General features: G+C 40.3%; 2 protein-coding genes across 3 annotated transcripts in view; one reads left to right on the top strand and one right to left on the bottom strand.

Moving 5' to 3' along the window:
* The first annotated feature begins 10,756 nt into the window (after window positions 1–10,756).
* On the top strand, window positions 10,757–11,285 carry LOC122077464. The gene has a single exon (XM_042643412.1). The coding sequence runs from the start codon at window positions 10,953–10,955 to the stop codon at window positions 11,157–11,159; it is 207 nt and encodes a 68-aa protein (XP_042499346.1). The 5' UTR covers window positions 10,757–10,952; the 3' UTR covers window positions 11,160–11,285.
* A 4,583-nt stretch (window positions 11,286–15,868) lies between these two features.
* LOC122076850 (endonuclease 4-like) overlaps window positions 15,869–24,235 on the bottom strand; it is a 67,192-nt gene continuing 58,825 nt past the window's right edge. For both annotated transcript variants that reach the window (XM_042642442.1, XM_042642441.1), the window contains exons 8-10: window positions 20,742–20,809; window positions 19,904–19,977; window positions 15,869–16,287 (exon numbers count right to left, since the gene is read on the bottom strand). In XM_042642442.1, the coding sequence (XP_042498376.1) occupies window positions 16,169–16,287; window positions 19,904–19,977; window positions 20,742–20,809 (261 nt within the window). In that variant the 3' untranslated portion in view covers window positions 15,869–16,168. The remainder of the gene's footprint in view (window positions 16,288–19,903; window positions 19,978–20,741; window positions 20,810–24,235) is intronic.

Below are 24,235 nucleotides of genomic sequence, written 5' to 3'. Positions count from 1 at the left end.
GTTTTCCAATATGTTAGCAATTTTGGTTTTCAAAAAACAAGTTATATTAGCCATTGGATAGAGGGAAGACACATGTCGATGGATTATGCAGAATTGGTGGAGAATTGGAGATGAGCCAAATCCCACATCCTTCGCCTTGTAAATTAGGTCTTTTCTTAGGGGCAGCTCTACTCTTACAGCCCTTGCTTCACGACGTGCATTCTCACGATCATTAAGTAGCTATTTCACTTTATCCTTGAGCCGAAGCTCCTCTACGCTTTTTATCTTGATTCACACTGGAACAGAATTACTAGCTTTGGAGCTACTGGATGCCATTATAAAACTACAAAACTTTCAATGTGACTAAAAGGATGTTGATGCGGATGGGTTTATTTGTGGTCCCCATAATTACTTCGAATTGTAATAGTAATTGGTACTTTAATGTGATGTGAATCTTGAAGGAACATGCATGCTTCCAAAGGGTAAGTAATGATAGTTGATCATCCAATTCCCTATACAATGTAATATTGTTCTTCAACATGATGGGCATTTTGAAAAAGTAGTATACTTGCTTCCAAATAGTAATGATTGTGAAATGTTGGGAGGGTTCTAAAATATGATAGAATCTTCAAAAAGTTGCATGTTTTGCTTTGTAAAGATGCGTATACGTTGGGAGGATTCAACATGATGGGAATTTGAAAATTATGCATGGCTAGTTCAATAGTATTCGTGTGAACTGTGAACCATCAGTAATAACATGCATACATAGGCTGGCACTATGGTAAAGTTGAGGAAATATACTGAGTCACATTCAATCGAATACAATAGGAGCACTCTGAACTGAACTACTATTGGTTTGTATATGGTGCAAGTTTGAAGGAATGATAGAAAATCAAATCGGTCCTCTTTGGTATCATTTTTCCTTTTTATTTTTGTTCACAAAAATGGTTTTGGCTATGTTTGGTATTGATGTGGTAAAATTTGATCGGATGATCTTCCGTTCAAGACTGGGTACTCCACACTAGTCCTGCACAAGAGAGAAGATAAAAGAGAGCCGAGCTGACCCGACGAGGGATTCTCCAATGCCTAAGTAAGAATTTCTCCACAACAGTTACTTAAGAGAATTTCTTATGAAAATAGTGTTCGATCTTTCTTTAGGTGTCCAGCTTGCTATTTATAGACACTGAGTCCAAGTAGCACTTGTTGAGAGTCCAACTTTGACCAATAGTCCACTCTGCTTGATCCTACGAATATTCCCTGATTCTGGGGAAGATCCTGTGGTTATTCCCTTCCTTTGTAGGACACTGGACTCTAGAGTGGGAGCCATTCCAAGTTTTGAGCGGGTAGTTACCCTCCTGCATGCACCCATCACGGATGGTACTTCTTAGTCCCTCACGTTTTGTTGGTTGTGTGTTGTAGTGGGTTACGGCTCTTGTTAGTCCGTGGCTGCCTGGGAGATTGAAAAAGGCGAGAGCTCGACCATTTGGGATAAGGCTAAAGCTCGGTTGTCAGGAGGCCGAGGTGAAAGCTCAGCTGCAAGGAGGCCGAGGTTATAGCTCAGTAGTCAGGAGGCGAGGTGAAAGCTTGGCAGTCAGGAGGCCGAGGTGAAAGCACAACAATCAGGAGGCCGAGGTGAGAGCTCGGCCATGGGGAGGCCAAGGTGGCAGTTTTGTCTGTCGTGGCCGAGGCTGGAGCTCAGCCTAGATGTGGCCGACATCGTGGTCGGATTTTGCCTCATCATTAGCCCCCCAGTCTGGGGGATCGTGTCGGTCCTTCAGATCTATCCCAAGTGTGATGCATCATAATAAGTACTCAAAGATCGTGAGCCATTTTTTCGATGAGAGCTACGTTGGGCTTGACCCTTGGCACTGGCATGAGTTTTTTCCTCGGGAAGGCGAAACATCCACAGATCCTGGCCGTCCCGACCGATCGATTTTAACCGTTTGATCAAGCGCCCTTCCTTCCTATAAATAGGGCCTTTGCCTCACTTTATTTTATTCGTTCTTCAAAGTTGTGCAAGTATTCCGATTGGTAACAACTTGAGTGCTAGCTCGGCTTGGTCTTCGTCTCTTGTATCAATTCAACTCACCCTTTATAGTAAGTTTTTAAATTATGGTTACCACCCACTCCTCTTCTATTCTTCCATCTGGTTCTTCATCTAAGGACCCCGACCCACAGGGCACAGGGGGCCCCAATGTTGTTATGTCTGACCAACCTCCTCCCCTAGCTGTGATAAGGCCTTCGGAGGGTCTGTCAGTTCGACCTGACCTGGAAAGGCCTCGACCGCATCAAGCAAGAATTCTTCTGATGGCTCTAGTTCCAGTAGTAGTAAGGGATGATGCTGGTGAAGATCCTACAATCCAGCCCCCCGAGACAATTACGAAGGGGAATCCTGCTACCGCGGCAATCGGCACCAGCCCTTCCGAGGAAGGGGAGACTGATAAGTCCAAGGGGGAAGGCTCGACGTCGTCCTTTGACTGGAAGTGGGGACCAATGTCTATCCAAAGTACTATGACTGTGAAGATCCTAAATTCGATAAGGTGGAAGTTTGGTGTCCCTTAGGGGTGTCAACGGTCCGGTTTGGTGCGGTTTCGATCCGGTTCCATCGGTTTTGGTGTGACTTTGGAACTGACCGAAACCGACCCATTAAGGATTTATCGGTTTCAGTCCGGTGTCGGTTTTGGTGCGGTTTGGGTTCGGGTTGGTACCGATTTGGATTTATCAGGTTCATTTCGGTTTGGATCGGTTTTTTAAACCGGTATGGAGCCATTAGGAAACAACTAAATGCTGAACTGCTGAACTTCGGTTTCTTAAATCGATTTGTAACCGGGTTGGTTTTGGTTTTTGGTCTAGTTTGGATTCGACTTTCCATACAAATGTATACAAAACTATGCAAATTTTGATTTTTTTAATGAATTTTGGAGTGTTTCGGTTTCTTACTGGTTTGGTTTCGGTCTGATTTTTTAGTCGGTTTTGGTTTGGTTTCAGGTTCATCCGGTTTTCGATGCGGTTCAGTTTGGTTTTGGGGTTGCAATACTCGAAACCGAACCAAACCAATAAGGCTTTGGTTCGTTCGGTCTGGGTTGTTATCAGTTCGGTCCGGTCGATTTTACCGGTTCGGTTTAGGAATTGACACCCCTAGTGTCCCTGATTATATTGTGATGAGGGTTCCCGATGAGAATGGATCAGTGGACATTATTGGGGACAAGGTGGCGCTTTATCACACAGCATTTCGGTGTGGTCTTCGGATTCCCGTTCCCGAGTTAGTGGGCTTCGCCCTAGACTCTTAGGGGATCACGCCAAGCCAATTGATGCCAAATTCCTGGTAGATCTTGCTCGGCTTCAATGTTTTGTGTCAAAGGTTCAACGAGAGGCTAGCCTTAACTCGTTTCGTCGGTTCTTTATTTTGAAGCGGCATCGCTTGGGTTGGTATTACTTCACTCGTAGGAATAGGGATGGGATGTACGATGATCTGCAAATGTTCTCCAAAATTCCTTCTTCCGTGAAGCATTGGAAAGACCGGTTCTTCTATGTGGCAATGCCTAGAAACCATTTCAAGGGTTCCTGGTCAAGGCCGAGCCTTAAGAAGCTGAACCGAGTCCCCATTCTTGGTGAGGATGACATTCAGACCATCCAAATGTGTTTGGACAGGGAGGTGATGGATGTCCACCTACTGTCGGACGAGGATTTCCTCTGGGAGTGGGAGCTCAGTGAGGTCCCGAAGGACGGTGAGGGTTCAACCTAACTTAGGTTCTTTTCTTTGCTTTTTGATGTAGTATATCTTCTAATCTTCAAATTTTTGTTTGCTTTTGCAATGGTGAACATGGTGATTGATCCTTCTAAGCTTGTTGCGGCGTCAGCATAGGACCAGAAAGCACAGGCTATCGAACTGCCCGCAAAAAGCTCAGCAGACAAGGGGAAGAGGGATATTGGTGGTTCGAGTGGCGATAAAGCCACTGCTACTATGGTTGGAGCCACCAAGACCACCCCAACAGTAATTGAGCCGTAGGCCGAGAAGGTGAAGAGTCCTCTGACCAAGGTTTTGGCTCAGTACGGTGTGCCAAGCAAGGGTAAGGCGATCCCTCCTCCCCCTCCTATCCCAGTTGGAGTCAAGGGTGGAAGTTCGGGGAAGACGCCACTCCCAAATTCGCCTCATCCTCCCAGGGAGCATGGGGACCGAAAGAGGCATTGTGAGGATCAGTCCCTTGGTCTCTCTGATATGGATGGTTGGACTGGATCCACAAGGGTGGTGCCGATGTGGGCACCTCGCGCGGGGCTCAGGCCTCCTGCTTAGAATATGCTTGATGAGATGGCCAACATTACCAATGTTAGCGACGCCCGAACCTTTGGCCCTTGGGGGGCATCTCCTTGTCGATATGGAGTGCATGAGGAACATTCCAGACTTGCAGTTTTCTGACCAACTCTACTGTCATATTGGTGATGTGAGTTACTTTCATCTTTCTTCTCTCTCTCTCTTCTTTTTTTTTTTTTTGCCGAGCTAACCATGTCTTTGCGTAGGGGTATAACTAGTCGATGGAGACGGCCTGTTGGTTTGAACGGATGGTGTACGCTCGTACGAAGGCCGAGGTTGAGATAGAAAGGGTCTGGGGGGAGCTACTGAAGGTTTCGGGTTAGCTCGAGAATGCTGGTAAGAAAGCCCGCGCTGCGGAAGACAAGACTGAAACTGCAAAGAAGAGGGCAGAGGACCTATTAGCTCAGATGGCCAAGCAACTCTAGGTTAATAGTAACTTGGAGAAGTCTAAGAAAGCGCTCCAGGTTGAGGTCACTGAGGCCCAGGGGAGCCTAAAAAAGTTGAAGGAGGAGCACGCTACTCAGATGAGGGCATTGGAGGAAGGCATCAAGTTGAGCTGAAGGTTGCATTGGAGAATGTGGAGGAGAGGTACGTCACTTCTCCAGAAGGGCAACTGTGGTTGATCGACCTAAACACAACCTCGTTCAACCTCAGCTCGAACACCGTGGTGAATTTTTCTCTATGCAAGTGCCCCTCCTTCGACTTTTCTGACTACGAGCACTACGTTGCTCCTCCTCCTAAGTCTTTGGTGTAGCCTGTTGATCCAGATGATCACGGGGAAGAAGTGAACCAGGAATCTGCAGCTGAGGTCGCCGTCCCGAAGAAGGATGACAAGTGAAGTGGAGTCAAGCTCTCCCCCACCACCCTTTTTTCTTGTCTTTATGGGCATAAAGATGCCATTTGTAAACAATTTTCTTCTTCTTTCTGTAATCAAGAACCTTTGTACATCCAATTTTTTGTGTCAATGGAAAGAATTTCTTTGCACCGCTTTCTTGTTCTTTCTTTTATTCATTCTTTAGTGGCTTGTGGTGGACAAAGTTTGGTCATTTAGTAGCTATACCTCAAGCTAGTAGGGACCATGGTTAGAGCTTGGTCCTGGAGAGGCCGAGGTTATAGCTCGGTCTTATATTAGTTGAGGTTAGAGCTCGGTCTTATAGAAGCCAAGGTTAGAGCTCGATCTTGTATTAGCCGAGGTTAGAGCTCGGTCCCACCCCAGGGGAATGGGTTTCTAGCATTTGCCTAGAAATAAGGTCTTTTAATGCCTTAAAGATTAAGGCTTTTGTTGCCTTAAAGATAAGGGCTTTAAGCGGTTCCCTTAAAGATAAGGTCTTTGGATTTTCTTTGCCTTAGGATAAGGGCTTTTATTATTTTGAGATGAAAGAAAGGTAGGGCCGAGCTGTCAAATGTCACCATGGATGCTCAGATTATTGCATTTGGTGACACCAAAGTTTGTATATAACAGTTCAGAAGCAAAGAGAGTGTTCATCTTTTATTGAACGAATGTATTACATAAACTGCCGAGATGAATCAAATACCAAATGAGCTTCAATTAACTTAATAGAAATGTTAGTAAGGAAATTGACTGGGAAAACATAACTTTCTAAAAAGACTGCTGATGAAAACTACTGATAAAATTTCTTGAGGTTTTCTGCATTCCACGCCCGCTGCACGGCACGGCCCTCTGGGGTTTGTAAGTGATACGTCCCTGGGCGGATTATTCTGGGGACTATATAAGAACCTTCCTAGTTCAGGCTAAGCTTGCCAACTCCCTGGGGATCAGAAACTGAAGCCTTCCACTTAGAAACATCAAAATTTTACTCTTTTGTTATGAAATTGTGTTGTTCTTTACTTATACGCTTCATTCCAGAGGAGAGGAGGCTCACGGACTTCGTCAATGAAGTCTAGGTTAGCCTTTAGTCCGTCCTCATTGTGGGCTTCTTCAAAAGCCATTGCATGAAAGGACGCCTGGCTGACCTCCATGGTGTTAGACCCTCTGTCCTGTATGCTAACCTAAAGGGTGTCTCCCGTGTTGGGGTTCTGATCGTTGTCCTATAGGACCATAGAATGCTTAGCAGCTGATCCGGCCAATTCTTTTTTGCTTGGTCTAGCATTTTCTTGATCCTTTCAAGTAGAAGCTCAGTCTAGTGGAGGAAAATTAGGTAACCTGCATGCACAAATAGTCAGCGGAAGGCACCGGGTTGAACCAGTGCGATAACTCTCTAAAGGTTAAGTTAGAAATCTACAACAGGTAATTCTCTCAATCTCTCTCTTTCTTTTTTTTTTTTTTTCTAATCCCTCCTCAATGAAGGCTTACCTCCTCTATTTATAGGCCAAGTACCAACCAGATGCTCCACGTTTTGTGTCCTTCCTTATTTCATGGTTTGGTGCTTGGAATATTCCCTTTCCGCAATTAGAGTCTACTTGGGAACTTATCACATGTGTCCTACTGGTAGCAACCCTAGAGATTTCCCCATAGTGTTATATTCCACTTTCTTGAGAGTCCTCCTTGAAGAGAACTTCTATAGATAAGGTCTTGAGGGGAGTCTTGCTAAGTTGGCAGCATGGGACATACCTCCTCCTCACAGATGGCTAAGGTAGAAACCTAGTTGGATAGAGCCGAGTTGGGAGCTAGGCGGGACGAAGGACAAGATGAAAGCTCATCCTGTTATGACCGAGCTAGGAGCTCAATGGGACGAAGGATGATTCAAATATGTTCAAGTTGGGAGCTCGGCAAGACGAAAGACGAGATGAAGGCTCATCCTGTTATGGCCGAGCTAGGAGCTCGATGGGACGAAGGAAGGCTCGTCCTGATATGTCTGAGATGGGAGCTCGATCGGATGATGGACGAGATGAAGGCTTGTCCTGTTATGGCCAAGTTGGGAGCTTGGCAAGACGAAGGACGAGATGAAGGCTCATCCTGCTATGGCCGATTTGGGAGCTCGGTGGGACGAGGCTCGTCCTGGAAAATCCAACCTCGGTTCAGGGCCAAGCCCAATACTTATTTTGGTTCATCATGTCGTCTTTCCCCAAGTCTAAGTTTCTTTCTTGGCAATATTCTAGTAAGGAAGGCTATTATCCTAAAAGAAGAGTTGGATTTTTTTTTGGAAGCAAAAGCTACACCCTCAATTTAAGTAATTCTTTTGAAAAGTCTTGAATAATGAACTTTCTACTAAGGATCGGATTTGTAGATTCTTAAAAATTGAGGATAAATATTAGTTATGCAACATTAACACTGACAATATTTGGCATATTCCCTTGCACCTTTGCTAATGACATATGGGCTTTTGCTGGTCCATTAGGATTATGTATTGAGCATATTCATGCCCCTTCGCACTTCTTGATTACTTTGAGTCTTAACCTGACACATATTTTTCTAAGTTGATGTTAAACCATATTATCTCTATCTCGGCAATAACCGTGTAGTTTATATTACTCACTAGAAATAGAGTGGGTTTTCATAACCTTTCTCCCTCACCTTCCCATGTTCTTCACCTTATTATCTGTGGATTGCGAATCATAGACTTATTTTTGGACATCCATCCAATCTCCTTGTGACTAAGATTTGGTCTCTTGATCAATACAAAGCCTTAGCATTTGGATATAAAACTTTTATCATCTATGATGCTTATGTAGATCCATATTCTATCACATCTGACTAGGTTGCAACTTAATTTTCCACATCAAAGTTTTATTTGGCCTCTTGATCAATACAAAGCCTTAGCATTTGGATATAAAATCATCCATGATGCTTATGTAGATGCATATTCTATCACATCTGACTAGGCTGCAACTTTATTTTCCACATCCAAGTTTCATTTGGTCTTTCTGAGTTGTGGTGTTTCATGGGATCTACAAGCATCAAATGCCCAAGGTGTCCTATAGGGTTTGCTCCATGACTTGGAAGAAGGAATCCATCAGATAGAAGTTTGAACATATAGCATAGGCCTTGGTGCATGGCTAGGTCACACTTTAAGGGATGACCACTTCACCTATTTGATCTACTCTTAGGGCCTGTTTGGTATCGTTTCTGTTCCAGAAACGCTGTTTCGTTTCAAAAACGAAAATTTCAGTTTCTGTGTCAAAACGCAGTTTTTAAACGAAAAAATGGTGTTTTAAAATTTCAGATTTTTATCGGGAAATGGTGTTTTTTCAGTTTTTTTTTTTCACTTTTTGTTCCAAAAAAACAGAAACGGACCATAAGTGCACCAAACAGAAGATTCCGTTTTTTCGTTCCAATAGAACGAAAAAACTCCAGAAACGTTTTTTTAGAACGATACCAAACGGGCCCTTATAAATCCGAGATTTTTGTTATAAACTTAGGGCCCATTTGATTTTGTTTCTGCTGTTTCTATGTTTAGAAACAGCAGAAACGATTTTTGGAAATGTAAAAAGATGTTTGATTTTTTTGTTTCTTGAAACTTTTTCGATTGTATGAATGCAACTCACAAGTGAAGGCATGACATTGGAGTTGCATATGTATGCTTCACGGAGATGAGCTTTAGAAGGATAAAGACAATCCGAAACTGTGAGCTTCGCACAACCAGGTTGGAATCGCCTTATTTGAATAGCGAGAAATTTCAACAATGGGTTGGGGATTTGGGTAGGTCGAATGAAGCATCGGGTTATTCACAATTTTTTTTACTCCCACTTGTTTCTAGAAATAGAAAAACAAGTCTAACTTATTTCTCCATTCTTGTTTCCAGAGATTGAAAAATATACATGAATTTCTATTTCTGTTTCAAAAAACAAGTGAAACGAAACAGAAAAATCAAACGATTTTTTGGGTGTTTTCTTATTTCTGAGCACAGAAAAACGAAAAAACCATTTCTAGAAACAAAATTAAATGAACCCTTAATGTTACGTTTATTTGTGTAACTTATCAAACTGTATCAAATGCTACTTGTTACTGGAATTACGTTATCAAGTAGTTTTTATCTGACTTTACCATGGACATGGTTTTAAGTATCTCCGATACCGATACGATACCTTTCGATATGTATCTTAAATTTAACCGATCGATACGATACACACCGATACGATACATCAAATTTTTAAAATTCTTTCGTATCGATATATATCCTACAATACATATTGATATGCATCAATACACCACCAATACACATCAATACGATACGATATGCCTCGATATGACTATGAAAAATATAAAATTGAAGTAAAATGTACGTTTCGATATGTATTGGTACGTATCGGTGAGTATCGATATGTATCGATCGATACATATCGATATATATCAGCACGTATCGGTGAGTATCGATATATATCAATACGTATCGGTGAGTATCGATACATATCGATGAGTATCGGTATGTACCGATACAGTGCGCTACGGTCATATAATGGCCAAGATGGGTAATTTTTCAGAAAAACATGATTTTTTGAAGGGTTTTTGTTTCAAAGTTGCTGTCAGCCATATTTCTCTCTAACTAAAGTGGAAATCAAGGTTGGGAACAAGGATTTTACATTTATGGGACAACTATAAACCTTGAATTCTTAGTACGATACCCTCAATTTAGTGTTTATGCATAATACATGTTATTAATAGCTTTTTTTAACAAATTCTTTATGCAAAAGTGTTTAAAAAAATGTTTCCTATCCATTTATGTGTGTATCTTTAGCGTATCTTAGTGTATCTCCGATACGATACGATACCCTTCGATACGTATATTAATTTTGGCCGACCGATACGGCGACCGATACCGATACTTTAATCCTTGACCATGGATGTAGAAGCCTTTTTTTTTTTTTTTTTTTTTTTTTTTTTTTAAGTTCTCTTTCTATTCCATAAAGAAAAATTCAGTGATTCTAAAATAGTTTTTCTAAACTTTTAAGTACCTCAAGGGCTACATTTGAATGACAAGGGAAAAAAAATCATAATTATACAGTGATTTTTTTATGTTTCTAGTTTTTAAATTTAAATTTAAAAAAAATAATAATAATAATAAAGAACGACTCTGTACTGTGTACTTGTGGCCTGGACAATTTAACCAACGAATCCTTAATGTTCGTACTCCCTGTCTGACACGTGCTAATGGTCCAACAGTACCTGTCTTTATCAACACCTTGCCCTTTGGGTTGCCCGGTTGCTCTTATGTTAGTAGGTATGTCCGTACCGGCATTATACTGGCGGCGCGAATCTCGAGGAATTTTCAAAAGACAATCAGTGGAGTTTACTCATCCACGAAATCCAGAAATGTCTAAATAAAACCACTCTACAGACAACAATAGACTCCCAAAGTCTCAACTGTTTTTGACACGTGGCAACACGATATTGTCATGACTCCAAAACCATTGATTGGAGGTTTCAAGCCACATTGATCGATTAATATTTCCCACGTGGCAACCATCTAACGGTTTAGTAGACTAAACAGATCGGCAGAAACAGCTCGAACAATAACTCCACTTCCGCTATATAAACGCGATAATGGTTGCTTTCTTTTCAACCGATGGAGTAAGTAGCAGGGGAGAGAGCCAGAGAGTACCAAGGCCCCAAGCTTAGTGAGGAAGAAGAACATAAAAAACCAAGTTTAAGAGAAAGAAAAAGAACAGATCTGGATTAGGTCTTGGGTCTATGATTTTGATTTTTGAGTTGTAAGCTGAGATAGAGACTCTGTTTCAAAGAAGGGTAAGGGAAGTAATTAAGATGGTTTTCTTCTGCTTCCTTGTGGATCAGAAGCGAAAGGTGAGAAACAGCAAGCCCGCCGCGGGGATCTGCATGAGGTGCGGCGGCGGTGCCAGTGTTGCAGATATGAAGACTTCCACTAGATTCTGTTACGTTCCCTTCTACTGCAGATATTGGAAAGCTATCATCTGTACCTTCTGTGGTGCCATTCTGAAATCTTACAGATGAATTTTATTAATTTCTCTTATCAGTTATCCTGATTTTTCCTCTTTTCTTCCCCATTTTTTTTTTTGGTTCAATCTAACATAAATATATATCATGTGGAAGAGATACAAGTTTAGCTGATTCTATGTATTTGAAATGTGTAGTAAAATTTGAATGCTCAAGCTTTTTTGTTTTTTATTTCTTCCTCGATCCTTAAGTTGTTCAAAAATGTTCGTCGCACCAGAAAAGAGAAACTCAATTTTCCCTGTGTTTCAGAAACTTCACATTCTAGACAACCAAACAGAATCTAAGGCTGTGTTTGGTAACCAACAGAAGATAAGAAAAGAAAAGAAAAAAAATGCAATTTCTTGAATGAAAAATTTCTCCTGAGTATGTCTTCACCCAAGACTAGATTCATCTTTTAAATTTTAAAATTCTTCTTGGAAATTGTAAAATTTTCTTTTATTTTCATAAAAAAATCTTACAAAAATCACAAAAAAACATAAAAAAATATGAAAATATAATGAGACAAAAAAAGAATGATTACATATTTCTTGTGGATCATTCTCTTAAAATTTAATTTTTTTTTTCCTTTTCTTTTCTTCCCTTCTCTTGATAACCAAACATGGCTAGGCAGGACTTTAAAACTTGGAGTAGGCATCTGAATCGGTCAGTAATACTGTCTAATCACTTGTAAAATCAAAATTTTCATTGATGCTGATGCCTCGCGGATGCTGTCATTGGCTTCTACGTTGGCATCAGGGATCACGTCATCAGGTAAAAGATCTTTGAGGTCAGATCCCCTCCTTTAATGGTAACCATCTCACCCTATTTCGTACTAGTGATGGACCATAGAAACTATCGGGGAGAAACCTGATTTGTGGTCTCTTTTCAATTCAGAATTCAGTGATAGGAGACCGCTCACGGCTTCATGCCACAAGCACAGCTCATCCTGGGATATAATTCTCAAAGAAGTCGAAAGGAGAGGCTGGTCCCGAGTGTGAATCAGATTTCTTGTACAAGGTAATTTTATATGAATTAATCCATAGATAGTTTTGTTCGTACGAATACTTGATCCGCTTTGATTCGGAAAAAAATGATTTGAAAAAGGTAGCGAGTCTGGCGAAGAGAAATGAGTGACGATCGGAGGACCAAGAAATAATTGCAAAGTGGACTTGGGAATTAGGATGGAAGACATTAAAGCCGTTGACGTTCCCGACAGAATAATGGCTAGACTCAGACTCGGGAAGTTTTCCAAACTTTTTAAGCTTTAAATGCTTGAATACATGGGGCGGTGTGGTTCTGCCCTTCCGCTTCAGATGTTCAATGGTGTACTACTTGAAGCCGTCATCATTCATCCGCCATCCCACGGCACCGCTCAAGGCTCGTGCTTTCCCTCGTTTGCTGCCTTGGTTGGTTGGTTGGTTGGGGGTTGGGGGTTGGGGGTTGTTCTGCTGTAATCAAAGTCTGAACCTCCAAAATCTAAGGCTCTGGCAGGGTTTTAATAACAGGAATATTGAAAAATAAACATTCTGATTTCGAGAACTGTGGAAATCGGGATTGATCTCGATTGATTTCGGGTTGAATCGGTCAATTTTCGATCCGAGTCACGAGTTTTTGAAACCCTGGGCTATGGACTCCGTTTCGTTATATCAGATCAACCACGTCGAGTGAAGTGGGGAGAAAAGAAAAAAAAAAAAAAATAGGTGTTGATTTTAAATGAACTTTGTTGTAAAATTTAAGTTACAACATTAAGTGAACACAATTATCTTCTTATTGATGGCGCCTTCAAACGATATATGTTTCAAAAACCATTCAAAACATTGTAGTAACACACATTTTTGTTGGCAATATTGACAGGGTGAGTTGTGCTACTTGACACTCACGTTAAGGTCATAGATGCCTTCAATAGCATAATCAAGTGTATTGTGAAAAGAAATTGATTTGCAAGAACAGGGGAAACTGAATTCGAGTTTCAAAAGACTCCAAATGAAGAAGAAAGAAAGAGAAAGGGAAAAAGAAGTATTTGCTTTTTTCATGCCTTTTCACTCTACATTCTTTGGCTCTTTATAGTGTCCACTAGCTAATCCTTATCGTACAACTGAATTGGTTATTCCTACACACAAGTTGCTTACCTAGTTGTCATTGTCAAGCATCACCCACTCCCTCTACTTCTTTACTATGCCATACAGTAGTCCTTTGTCCACATTGGATCCATTCTAATCCTTGATGTCTTTCTCTCTTGTGCAAATGATGTGGCTGGCATTATTGGGTTTGCTGAAGTGTCTATTACATAATCCATATCCTCACTCCCTTCTTCTATTGTTGCTATGTCATTCCTTGATCTGCTTATGATCTTCACCTAATCTAGCATCACAGAAGCTGTACAAATTGTATCATTTCCATTCTCATCGAAAAGGACCTTGTCCTCAAGGTCCAAGGTGGGAAACTGAGATTGAAACTCCTCCATACTTTCCCAAGAAGCATCCCCTAGTGGCAGCTGTTCCCATTGTATCAAAATCTAAGTTTGCAATTTCCCTTTAACAACAACTTTTCAAGTTGCCAAAATTGCTACTGGGATGTGAACAGGTTGATGTGGGTAGCTCAATTGAGGAAGAGGATTGATTGCACTCTCTTGAAGAATGCCCTTGAAAGGTTTCAATAAGGTGACACGGAACACTGGGTGAATTTTGCTATCAGGTGGTAATTGCAATTTATAAGCCATATGACCCATTTTCTGCGAAATCTGAAAAGGGCCATAAAATCTGCTACTCAACTTCTGGTTTTGCCTCTTGGAAATGGTTAGCTGCCTATATGGTTGCAGCTTGAGCCATACCCAATCTCCTTCATTAAACTGTAATTCTTTTCTATTTAAATTAGCTTATGCCTTCATTCGTTGATGAGCTTGTAACAGATTTTCCTTCAACTGATGCAACACTTGTATGTTGCTAAGCTCATGATGACTTGTAATTGGAAAGTGTGAAATCATCTGCAGCTACTACACCAGTGCAGTAAGCATCGGGATGGCTGGGAACTCCTTGGGGCACGTGCCCAGATGTTCTTAGTCGTATGATGCTCACCACACCTCACCGCTCCTTGCAAAGGATGTGGACTCAATTGGAAAAGGCATTAAAAGTTGGATGAAATTGGAATATGTATTGCCATCTGTGGGCCACTTCATCAGTTATCACATTTTTTTTTTTTATATAATGCCATTAGTCATCACAGGTGTAAGTTTGGCCTTGATGGCCTAAACCCGTCATGAGCCCGATCCCTGTCTTACCCGATTGTGAGGTTCAACCCGACTGAACCCAACCCAACCTTGACCAGGGTTGGGCTACGCCTGGGTTGAGAGTCTTGAGACCTAGGCCCAACCCAACCCAACTCAACCTGGCCTGATTTTAACCCTGATCTATTGTTGTGTTTAGTAATAGTGTTCCCCTTCCCCTAAACCTAGATCATGTGTTACACAAGCCACACCCTTACCTATTGAGCTAAGACGACCAAATGGCCAAACTATTCCCCCCCCCCTTTTTTCTTACATAGGATGTCTTTGTGTCTCTTGTAACATATTGATATGAACTTTAGATACAATAGCAATCATGAAGAATTGGGCAAAAATTTGACTTTTCCAGTTTCTGGAAGATGTGGTGATGCTAGACGATTAAAATGTCTATCTTATAACCAAATTGACAACCTTGCTTACTACAAATTTATGGATTAGGGGTGGACAAGGGCTAACCATAGTCTTAACATCTCTCTCCCCCCCCCCCCCCGGTAAGTATACGCTTAACATTTGTGACCCTTTGTATGAAAAAAAATACATGAGCAACCAAGGTCAACCCGACCCAACCCTGAGCCTGGCTCTGTTTCATCCCTAACAGCAACCCCAGCCTTGTTTACATCATTGATCGTTTCAGCACCTTTAACTCTATTATGTATTGAAGTCCAGATCGAGTCTGCTCGATTCCCAGTTGATATATCCCATTCCAAGTTTTTTAATCTTGATTCAAGAGCAATATATTTGTTTTCAAAAATTTTCAAACTACCCATGCCTTGTTTACATCATTGGTCGAAGCGATGGGTTTTGTAGAAATATTGCTGATGGATAGGTTGTAGGGATGGAAAGTGGTAGGGGCAAGGAAGGGAGGAACATGTAGAGCCTGAAGAAGAGGAGGAAGAAGAATAAGACATGGTGTATTCAACTTAATTTTGTGGGTTTTCAACGGATGAGAATGGATTGTTATATAGAGGGGCATAACAGGGTCAAAAGGGCCTTTTCTAGTTCTAAGCTAATAACATTATGCCTCAGGGAGGGATGCGATCGATATTATTAACAAACTAGGGTGTTATAAGACAAGTTTTAAATTTAGGGTTCTTGATTTTAAGAAAAGCAATTTTTAAAGGAGAAATTTCCTATACCCAGGTGGTACAGCTGTCAATGGCCAGAAATATCTGCCCCTCATTGTGAAAGGTCGATAATTCCCCTGTATTGTTCCCCGACAGCCAGTGGAGACCATCCGAACATGAGGTCAAGGGATTGACTATGGATGTGGAAAAAACTCGAGCTATTTTTAAAGCTTTATTTTGTTACCTGATCAGAGCTCCTTCTGGACTGAAGCTCAACATTTGAGAGCTCCTTTTGGACTGAAGCTCAACATTTGAGCAAGGGACCTTAGGCCCCAATTAATGGTCTAACAAGACTTGAAGGCCCAAATTCATTCCTGTGGGTCTGTGCAAGGAATCAAAGCTCATTTTAAATTCAAATTATTACAAAATAACAATGAAACATTCAGTTTCGTAAAGATCAACTAATGAGTTTGATATTGTACTTTGGGAGGATCTTCAATCTCCAGGTGTATGCAATGGGCCAGAGTTATGATAGAGTCAAAAGTCATTTGTTTTTTACCTGCGCAGTGCTTCAACACCCAAAACGGAATTAAATGGAAGAGACGAATACATTTCTCTTGGGAAATCTTTAATTGATGTGGCTGCTGACCACTCATTTAGCTTATCTTATTAGCCTCTGTGGGTCACACTTCTGAGATGGCTGGCTGGGAAGTGAAGATACGGTTCAGGGTGGCTGCCAAACGGACCCCACCTTGGGCCAGCCTCTTCTCCACAATGGGCCACCGAGAGAGGAAATAATCATCTACGCCACAACAGAGCAAGAAAATGAAAGATCAAGAACAGGATAATTTCCCCCAACCCCAGCAAAGTCTTAATGTAAATGCCAGAACGAGCAGCTTACACTGCTTGAAACTACAGATTAGAGAACCCTGGCATATTAATGACACATAAAGTTGACCATAATTTTGTTGGGAGAAGTAACAATAAAATCCAGTTCACATCAAATATCATGAGAATATCCATCTAAGAAAAGAATGGAAAATTAAAAGCAAGGAATGGCGTTCCTACTTCCTATACACCCGCTGTTATTGCCATGTGGCAATTAGGTTTGTACTCAAATTTAGCGGACGTGTAGTCAGCATCATCACCCAGTCAATCTATTAAGTCCACACTTTTGGTTTCATCCATGCGTAAAATGATGTAATGAAAATTTTATGACAAAATGTTGCTGTTTGAAAAACAGAGTAGTAAAAGTAAGGGGAAAATGCTTTGTACATAGTGGGCCACATGATTGAGATACACCTATCAAATTTGACTTGCAGCTTATCCAAGTGATATATTGTCTATTCATATATTCAAAATGCCAGTCACTTTGTACACATGGCAAAATATAGAGGGGGTGTATACATTGTGTGTGATTGATAAAATTGGTCTGTACTAGCCAATCAGGGTTTGCTCGAAGATTGCAGATCAATGTTGAGAAGATAGGAGTGTATTGTGAAACCTTTTTGGACACGTAATTCACCCCCACTCAGTGTGAACCTGGAAACATCACTTAAGCCCACTGATCAAGTGCATGTTCTGCCCCAAGTAGCCATCGACCAGCAGTATTTTGACAGATATAGTGGCCCCCCTAGCCAGCTTACATGGGGAATATTTCTGGGTGATTGCTGACTTGCACAGGAAGGACTAAGAAAATTTTAGTTAGTCTTTGTTTTTATTTTAGGATTTGTTCGGTTATATTTGATATAATCAGATTTAGAAAGCAATCTAAGATTACTTTCCATTCTTATTTGGATTTTATTTGGTAAGGGATTTCCTCCTTCACACAATGGATGTTTGTTACTTTGGATTATTAAGTAAATAGGGGCTGCCCTACAGCCCCCAGGATTTGTAATTATGAGAAAAGAAAGCATGTGCTTGCTGCTGCGTGGGACAGTTTTGGTAAGAGACCAAGGCCTGTGAAAGGCTGACCAGACCCCCCCCCCCCCCCTTTCTTCTCTACCTCCTCTTCTCAGTTCCTGTTTTCTTGGCTTTGTTTTGTTGCTGTTAGAACGTCTTGTCTGATGGTATATACTTTTGGATGCATTGTCTCATTCTGAAGATTCCTGCTGACCATTAGAAGGCTTGCAGTTGTACTGTCTTGGAGTATTCCCACCTGAGTTTTGAGTTTCTCCTCATAAACAGCGTCTGCTCATCAGCTTGATACCAGATTTGGAAGAGTTGCTCTCTGACCAACTGGTTCTTATTTGATCTCCTATTTGGAGGCTATCACAGTTCCTAAGTTTAACAAATAATGAATGCTATTTTTGTTCATGTTGGTCTTCCACGTTAAAGCACGGAGATTTTATTTTGGCCTTTGATTGGAGGTTATTATTGAAGTATTATCTGCTGGTTTATCTCTCTGCGGTTGGAGAAAATTCGGCTGATTTCTAATTTTGTTGATAGTTTCTACTTTCTGTTTCAATCTGTTCTTTGGATTACCTTGGCTCTGACATATGTTAATTTCCCTTATTGGGTGGATGTTATATTGTTAATTTGATGATGAAGTTTCTGTGCTGATGTCAAGCTACAGCTAGGTTTGCTAATTCTGAAACCTAGTTACTAATTTGGTATTCCTATGATATCTTTCCACCCTTGATGCAGATAAGTCACTTAAAGGGCTTATTTTGCTTAAAATAAGCCTTGAGTTGGGTTATGTATGTTTTGGGCCGATCCCATGGGATTTCTTTGTAATAGCCACTTTAATGGGCCTAAAACTAGTAGAAAATAGGAAAACGAAATTCAATTCATTAGTTTAGTTAGAGTCCTATTTTAAGTCTATTTTCTTTATTTTTTCAATTTCTTAGTCACTTTAGGTTTCTCAATTAGTTAAGGATTGGGTGAGGCCTTTCCTTTTTAGTGTGAGTGTGTTTTGAGTTTTCTATATAAGTTTTTAAGGGGCTACAACATTGTATACGATTTTATAAACGAAATTGGAGCTTTGTGCTCCCAAAATTCTGAGAGAATTTCAATAGCTAAGATAGGTATAGATGAGAGGCCCATACTGATATAGCCATGCCCACCCACATCTATCCCATTTCCATACTTCTTCTTTCTTTTATATTATTTTATCATCTTCTTCACCCAACAACAAGTATTGTTCTTCAAGTTTTCCTCGAATTTCTTCAAGTCTTCTAGAAGGTTGGATGTTACACATTTTTTCGGATTAAGCAAATCAGCCATCCGATCGAACTCAAATTTTGACCAGGCATTCAAGGACCCTAATTTGGAGATCGATTCAAATCTGGGATACCTCTGATGGTTTGATCTTGAGATATTTGTAAAATACCCATTCTGCCCTTCCCTTCTCAAGATCTAGAAAAAGTTACTGATTTGTGTACAAATAGTTATTGTTTTGCTTTCGTTTGTTGATTCAAGTTAATTCTTGAAATCAGAGATTGTTTTCCCTTTATTACCCTAATTTTTTAACAATAATTTTGGGATAGAAATTACTATTTTGCCCCTCATAGTTATTGTTTTGTTTTTCCTCCATAGTTGTTTTATTTCACTCCTAGTCTTCATTATTTGCATCTAAATTATCCTTTTGAGTATAGATCCTTGTCAACTGGCTATTGTTTCTTTCTTTCAAATATACATCAACCCCACCATCAGACTAAGACCAACTATTGGTAAATTGAAGACCATAGGGAGACCATATATTGCTGTTAATTTGGGGCTGATCAGACTGGTAATTGGTTAATCTAGGTGTCAACCTGCTGGTTTTGTGAGCCCTCCGATCTGTTAATGGGATTCTGACTTCTGTGGTAATTTTAGTTAGAATCCCACCAATAGGTCATAACAACTTCCCCACTGAGATAAAACATGATTCCTACTAAGGAATTTGCATGTCTGTAGATTATCTCTGTTATTATTTCTCTCCCTTTTTCAGTTTGTAAACTCCCGTCTCCTGCAATGCCTGAGCTTCCCTGCCCCTTTCTTCTGCTCTGTCCTGATCATGGGACAGGTTAGGCACAAATGGTGTCACAGACAGTTGTGTCAGGATTGGGTTCCATCCTAACTACCTGTCCTGATATCAATGAACATGACTTTATTTTCTGCACGCTTTTTCCTGGTATTCTATGAACACATCTTTAGAGTTTGAATTCCAGTACATCAAATTTTTTGCCTCCCCTCCCCCTGGCAGCCCCATCTCAAACCTCTTTTAAGCCACTAGTCAAGGACACAGATTTGTGTCAGTCTGTGTTGAGGTCATAATAATATGGCAACAAAGGTCAATTATTTCTTGGTGAATTTTCAACCATTACCGGAATAAAATGATTGTCTATGTTACCTATTTTATAAAACCAAGAAAACGTCGGAAATCCACCATCAAAGAATAAATTTCAGTTGACAGAAAATATAGTAGTCCAGAATACCTTCCAAAGTGCTTCCTGGTGTTGCATTTCGGTAAGCAAACTTGCAAGCCAAACTAATGCTTTCAGAAGCATACCTGAGAAAAAAATAAAAAAAATCACTCAACCATATTCAAACACCCTATTCTATAATATGAGAGACGGATGCAACTTTACCAAAATAAAGAGAGAGAAGCAAGTCCATTTATGCTGTTATGTCATTTATGCTGTTATGTATGTCAGAGCATCTGCCATGAATAATGTAAATTGAGTACATGCATACACATATGCCGTGGACATTTGCATAAAATTTCCTCCAGCATTCAAGGCCATACAAAAACCATATAAAAAAAAAAAAGCATTTTCAGGGTTCTTGAGGGATGTAAACACAAGCCTATGTGAATTTGCATGTTGACACGGTTAAACATCTATGGTTGCCCAATAGTTTCAACTATTTGTTTTTAATCTAGTCATTTTCTTACTAAGACTTTTACTTCTTGTTTTTTGTTTTAGTCTAGTATTGAAAACATGTGAATAGTTCATCAATACAGCCACATTAACATGTAGTGACAACAAAATTATGAATAAATGGATGCAAATGCCTAGTGCTAGTTTTTTGCTTTCCCACATTTGGTCTATTTTAGCATCTTGATTTTACAATCTATGTGGATCAATATTTTGACATATCATGAATCAAGAGCTTCAGTATCACGAATACAAACCAATCATACATAAACTCAAAGAACTTCATTATTAGCATTTGCATTTTAGTTCTATACCCTGAGAATGGAGAACTCAAGCTTAGAGATTTTATATCCTGCATAAAGTCACAAAAGAAAAGTTAACAAGAGAAATCACTTACGGGTTTGGACAAGCAGCATATCCTGAAACACAATTTTCCCATAATGAGATGTCTGAAGACCAACCATCCTACATATAAAATAACAGAAAATTTAGAAACAACAAACACACACATCCACATGGCAAAATTTACACTTTCATGCAAACCTCAAACAAACCACAATCATTATAGACTGTAACTGGATTAAAGCTTCACATAAATCTGAAAACAGAATTTAGTTTGTCACATGCATTAAATAAAAATTCTGAAAACATTAAAATATCAGAAACTACAAGAAGAAATCAGGCATGTAATCCTCGAGGATGCTGGGTTGACCTCAATCAGAGTTCCTAGATCTCCTGGAATATTTCTGAGGGTACTAGTGTCATCAGTTTGTTCGAGCCACAGGAATTACAGAATCATTCTGACAACATTAAGCATCAGAGATTACAAGAAGAAACAAGGCATCTAATTGGAGCTCGGTGCAGGGTTGAACTCAATCCAAGTTTCTAGATCTCTTAGAATATTTGGATTTTCTGTCACATGCTGACACAAATTGGCTCTAGGCTGTGACATGATATCCCATGTGTGCAAAGTTAACACACACACACACACACATATATATATATCAGATCTGAACCAGTGCCTGTTTTGCGATTTATTCTGTGGTTAGGTTGTTGAATCTATTGACAAAACTAGTCAATCAAAAGAAAAGGCTATCAAGTTTCCAAATTCACTCATCTATCAAGTTTCCGAATTCACGCATCATTGTTTCTTACATGGAAGCATGGAGATTTCATTCTTCCATGGCTCATAGTGTAGTTTTCCATTCTATTACCCTAGGTGTGAGATTAAGTTGGTTAGAGGAAAAACAGTGTATTGTGTGCCCAATAGAACACCAAAAATGAGTTTCCTGCTATGTTTAGTGCAGCTGTTAAGAAAGGTGCCTTATTTTCTGAAGTAGGAAGATACTGTTGGGAAACATACCCCACAGGTGTCGGCCAACGCCTGAATCATTGGAGAATTGGATCGATCTCCTCTCATATGCAAACTTTACCAAACAAAAATCAATGGGAAGATGCGGGTTACCTTTTGAACCGATATTTTTAGTTCTTCCATGCAAACTTTGCTCTTCCACACTCGAGCAATCCAAGGTACATGCACAACTCTTGCGTTCATCCGGAAAACACCGTATTGACACTCACCAAGGGTTTCAAAAAAAGAAAATCACAAACCACAAGAGGGAGGGGGAAGACGAAAATCGATGGAGGAGGGGGACTGCCAAAACCCAAGTCCCCTCCCCTTCTCATTATATAGTTTAGGTCACCCACTAAGTGGGAAACCTCTTTTTTTTTTCCTCTTGTGAATAAAATAATTCAGGGGGAAGGAAAGAGAGAAGGGAAAAATACACAAAACCTAAACCCTTAAGGGGGAATCGCATAGAGACAAGAGAGAGGGAGCCCCAAGAAACAACAATATGATTGTTTCTTGGGGAGTCAAAACAAATAGGAGAGATTGCAGAAATCTTCCCCTTAATATCAAAGGAGATGGATTCCCAAATCTTTTGAAGAGGACGAGAGTAAGAGGTCCTAGTATTATTCTCCATCCAAATTTGGTTTATGGAGGAATTGAAGGCAAGCTTTCCCACCACGTCACAAATAAACTCCAAAAGTCATATCAACCCAAATCTACACCCTTTGAAAGGGGAGAATCCGACGACGCCTTGTCCAGAATTTATCCATCACCCCCTTTCCAAATAGGGGAAAAGGGCAATCGAAGAAGAGAACAATACCATTCCAACAGAGTCCAAATGGGAGAGACAAGGATCTGGTGATGAATGAGAAAATCCTGAGTTAGAAGACAGTTTGAGAGAGCCCACCAAACAGAAAAGCAATGCCGAGCGATATGATGCTTGGACTTGATAATATTTTTCTAGAGAACGAGAACTCCCCGCAATCTAATGAACTCCCAAGCCGCGTTAGAAATAAAGATTCCCGAAGAGATAGGGGACCACAACGGAATGTCATTCCCACCATTAGGCCTAATAAGAGGCAAAGCATTCCAAACACATGCAAGCGAATGGGGAGAGGAGGTCGAGGGAGCCCAAGAACCAAGCCCTAATAATATCAGAAACCATAAAGGCTTTTGTGAAACCCGAGCTATAAATAGCTCTAGAAGGAACCCTGTGGAGGAGGATGCCAAGAACGAGCCAAAGAGAAGTTGTAGAGCCATCACCAATCCGCAAAGAGATAGACCCAACCACAAGGGAACAAACCAATAAAATCTTATGCCAGACCCACGATGCATTAGTTAAAATAGGGGCAGTCCAAATAGAATCAATCGAAGGAGACTAGAGTAAACACAATCAACCCAGGTACTTTTTTTCTTAGAAGCAATCTTCCAAAACAACTTGTTGACACGAGCTAAACTGACATCTTTGATGCACCTCAATCGTAAACCTCCCTCAGACTTGGGAAGGCAAATGTTTCCCAACTTATGGGACGAAGGAACTTAGAAGATTCAATGCCTTTCTATAAAAAGAAGACATAAGAGATTTCAGCCCTTTAATCATTGATTGGGCAGCCCATAGATACCAGACCAATATATGTAAGATGACTGAAGAACATGTCTGATGAGGATTATCTTGCCCGCCTAGAAAAAGTAGTTCCACACTTCTCTATCAGGGGTCGACGTTCTTCACCGATGAGAGGAATGACCACTTCTCTCACGTGCCGGGAATCAAATCTAAAAGTAGAATTCAAACGAAAGGATTCGTGCAAGGGTGTTATGTATTAGATCAATCAGCTAGTGCGTTAGCTTGGCCCTTTGATTGCTTCCTAGCTTTCATCCAATAAGCTGACTTCCTTGCTTGCATCTTAGGGTATAAAGTTTATTCGGTACAATAATAACGAGAGTATATCCCAGAGTTCCGTACCCTCATAGTTTTATTTGCTTGTGGGCGTCACTCCTTCCCTCACTTCGTCTGTGATAGTCCATTAGTAGTCCCTACCTCCCTTAGATGTGTATTAGTGAGGCTCGCTACAATGCCTTTCGACCATAGTTTTTAAGGCGGTAAGGCGACGGAGGCGTTTGAGGGTCTTTCGGAGCGCCTTAGTGATAAGGCGGGCATAAAGCGTCGCCTTATCGACTAAAGCATTCCTGTGTAATTTTTTTCTAGAACCAATCTATTTGGCTCAAATCTTAGTTGAATCCTATTACTTATATGTTAAATAAATATTAAAGGTTCATATTCATACCAATGTAAGATATTCATCAAGAAAACAAATCAATAAAGTGAATAAACTAAGTTCATCTTCATCAATCATCAATCATCAATCATCAATCATCAATCATATTAACATATAATATAAATACATAATAATGAAACAAAATTATAAATATAAAGAAAAGAAGACATAAAAAATACAAGTATTTATTATACTTACCTCTATAATGCCAAAATGAGTGCCTAAGCCCTAAGGTCATCCACTATATTTCTACTCCTGTCAAAGAAG

The sequence above is a fragment of the Macadamia integrifolia genome, chromosome 4 (genome assembly GCF_013358625.1).
Source record: "Macadamia integrifolia cultivar HAES 741 chromosome 4, SCU_Mint_v3, whole genome shotgun sequence".
NCBI lineage: Eukaryota > Viridiplantae > Streptophyta > Magnoliopsida > Proteales > Proteaceae > Macadamia > Macadamia integrifolia.
This window is presented reverse-complemented; position numbering and strand designations above follow the sequence as displayed.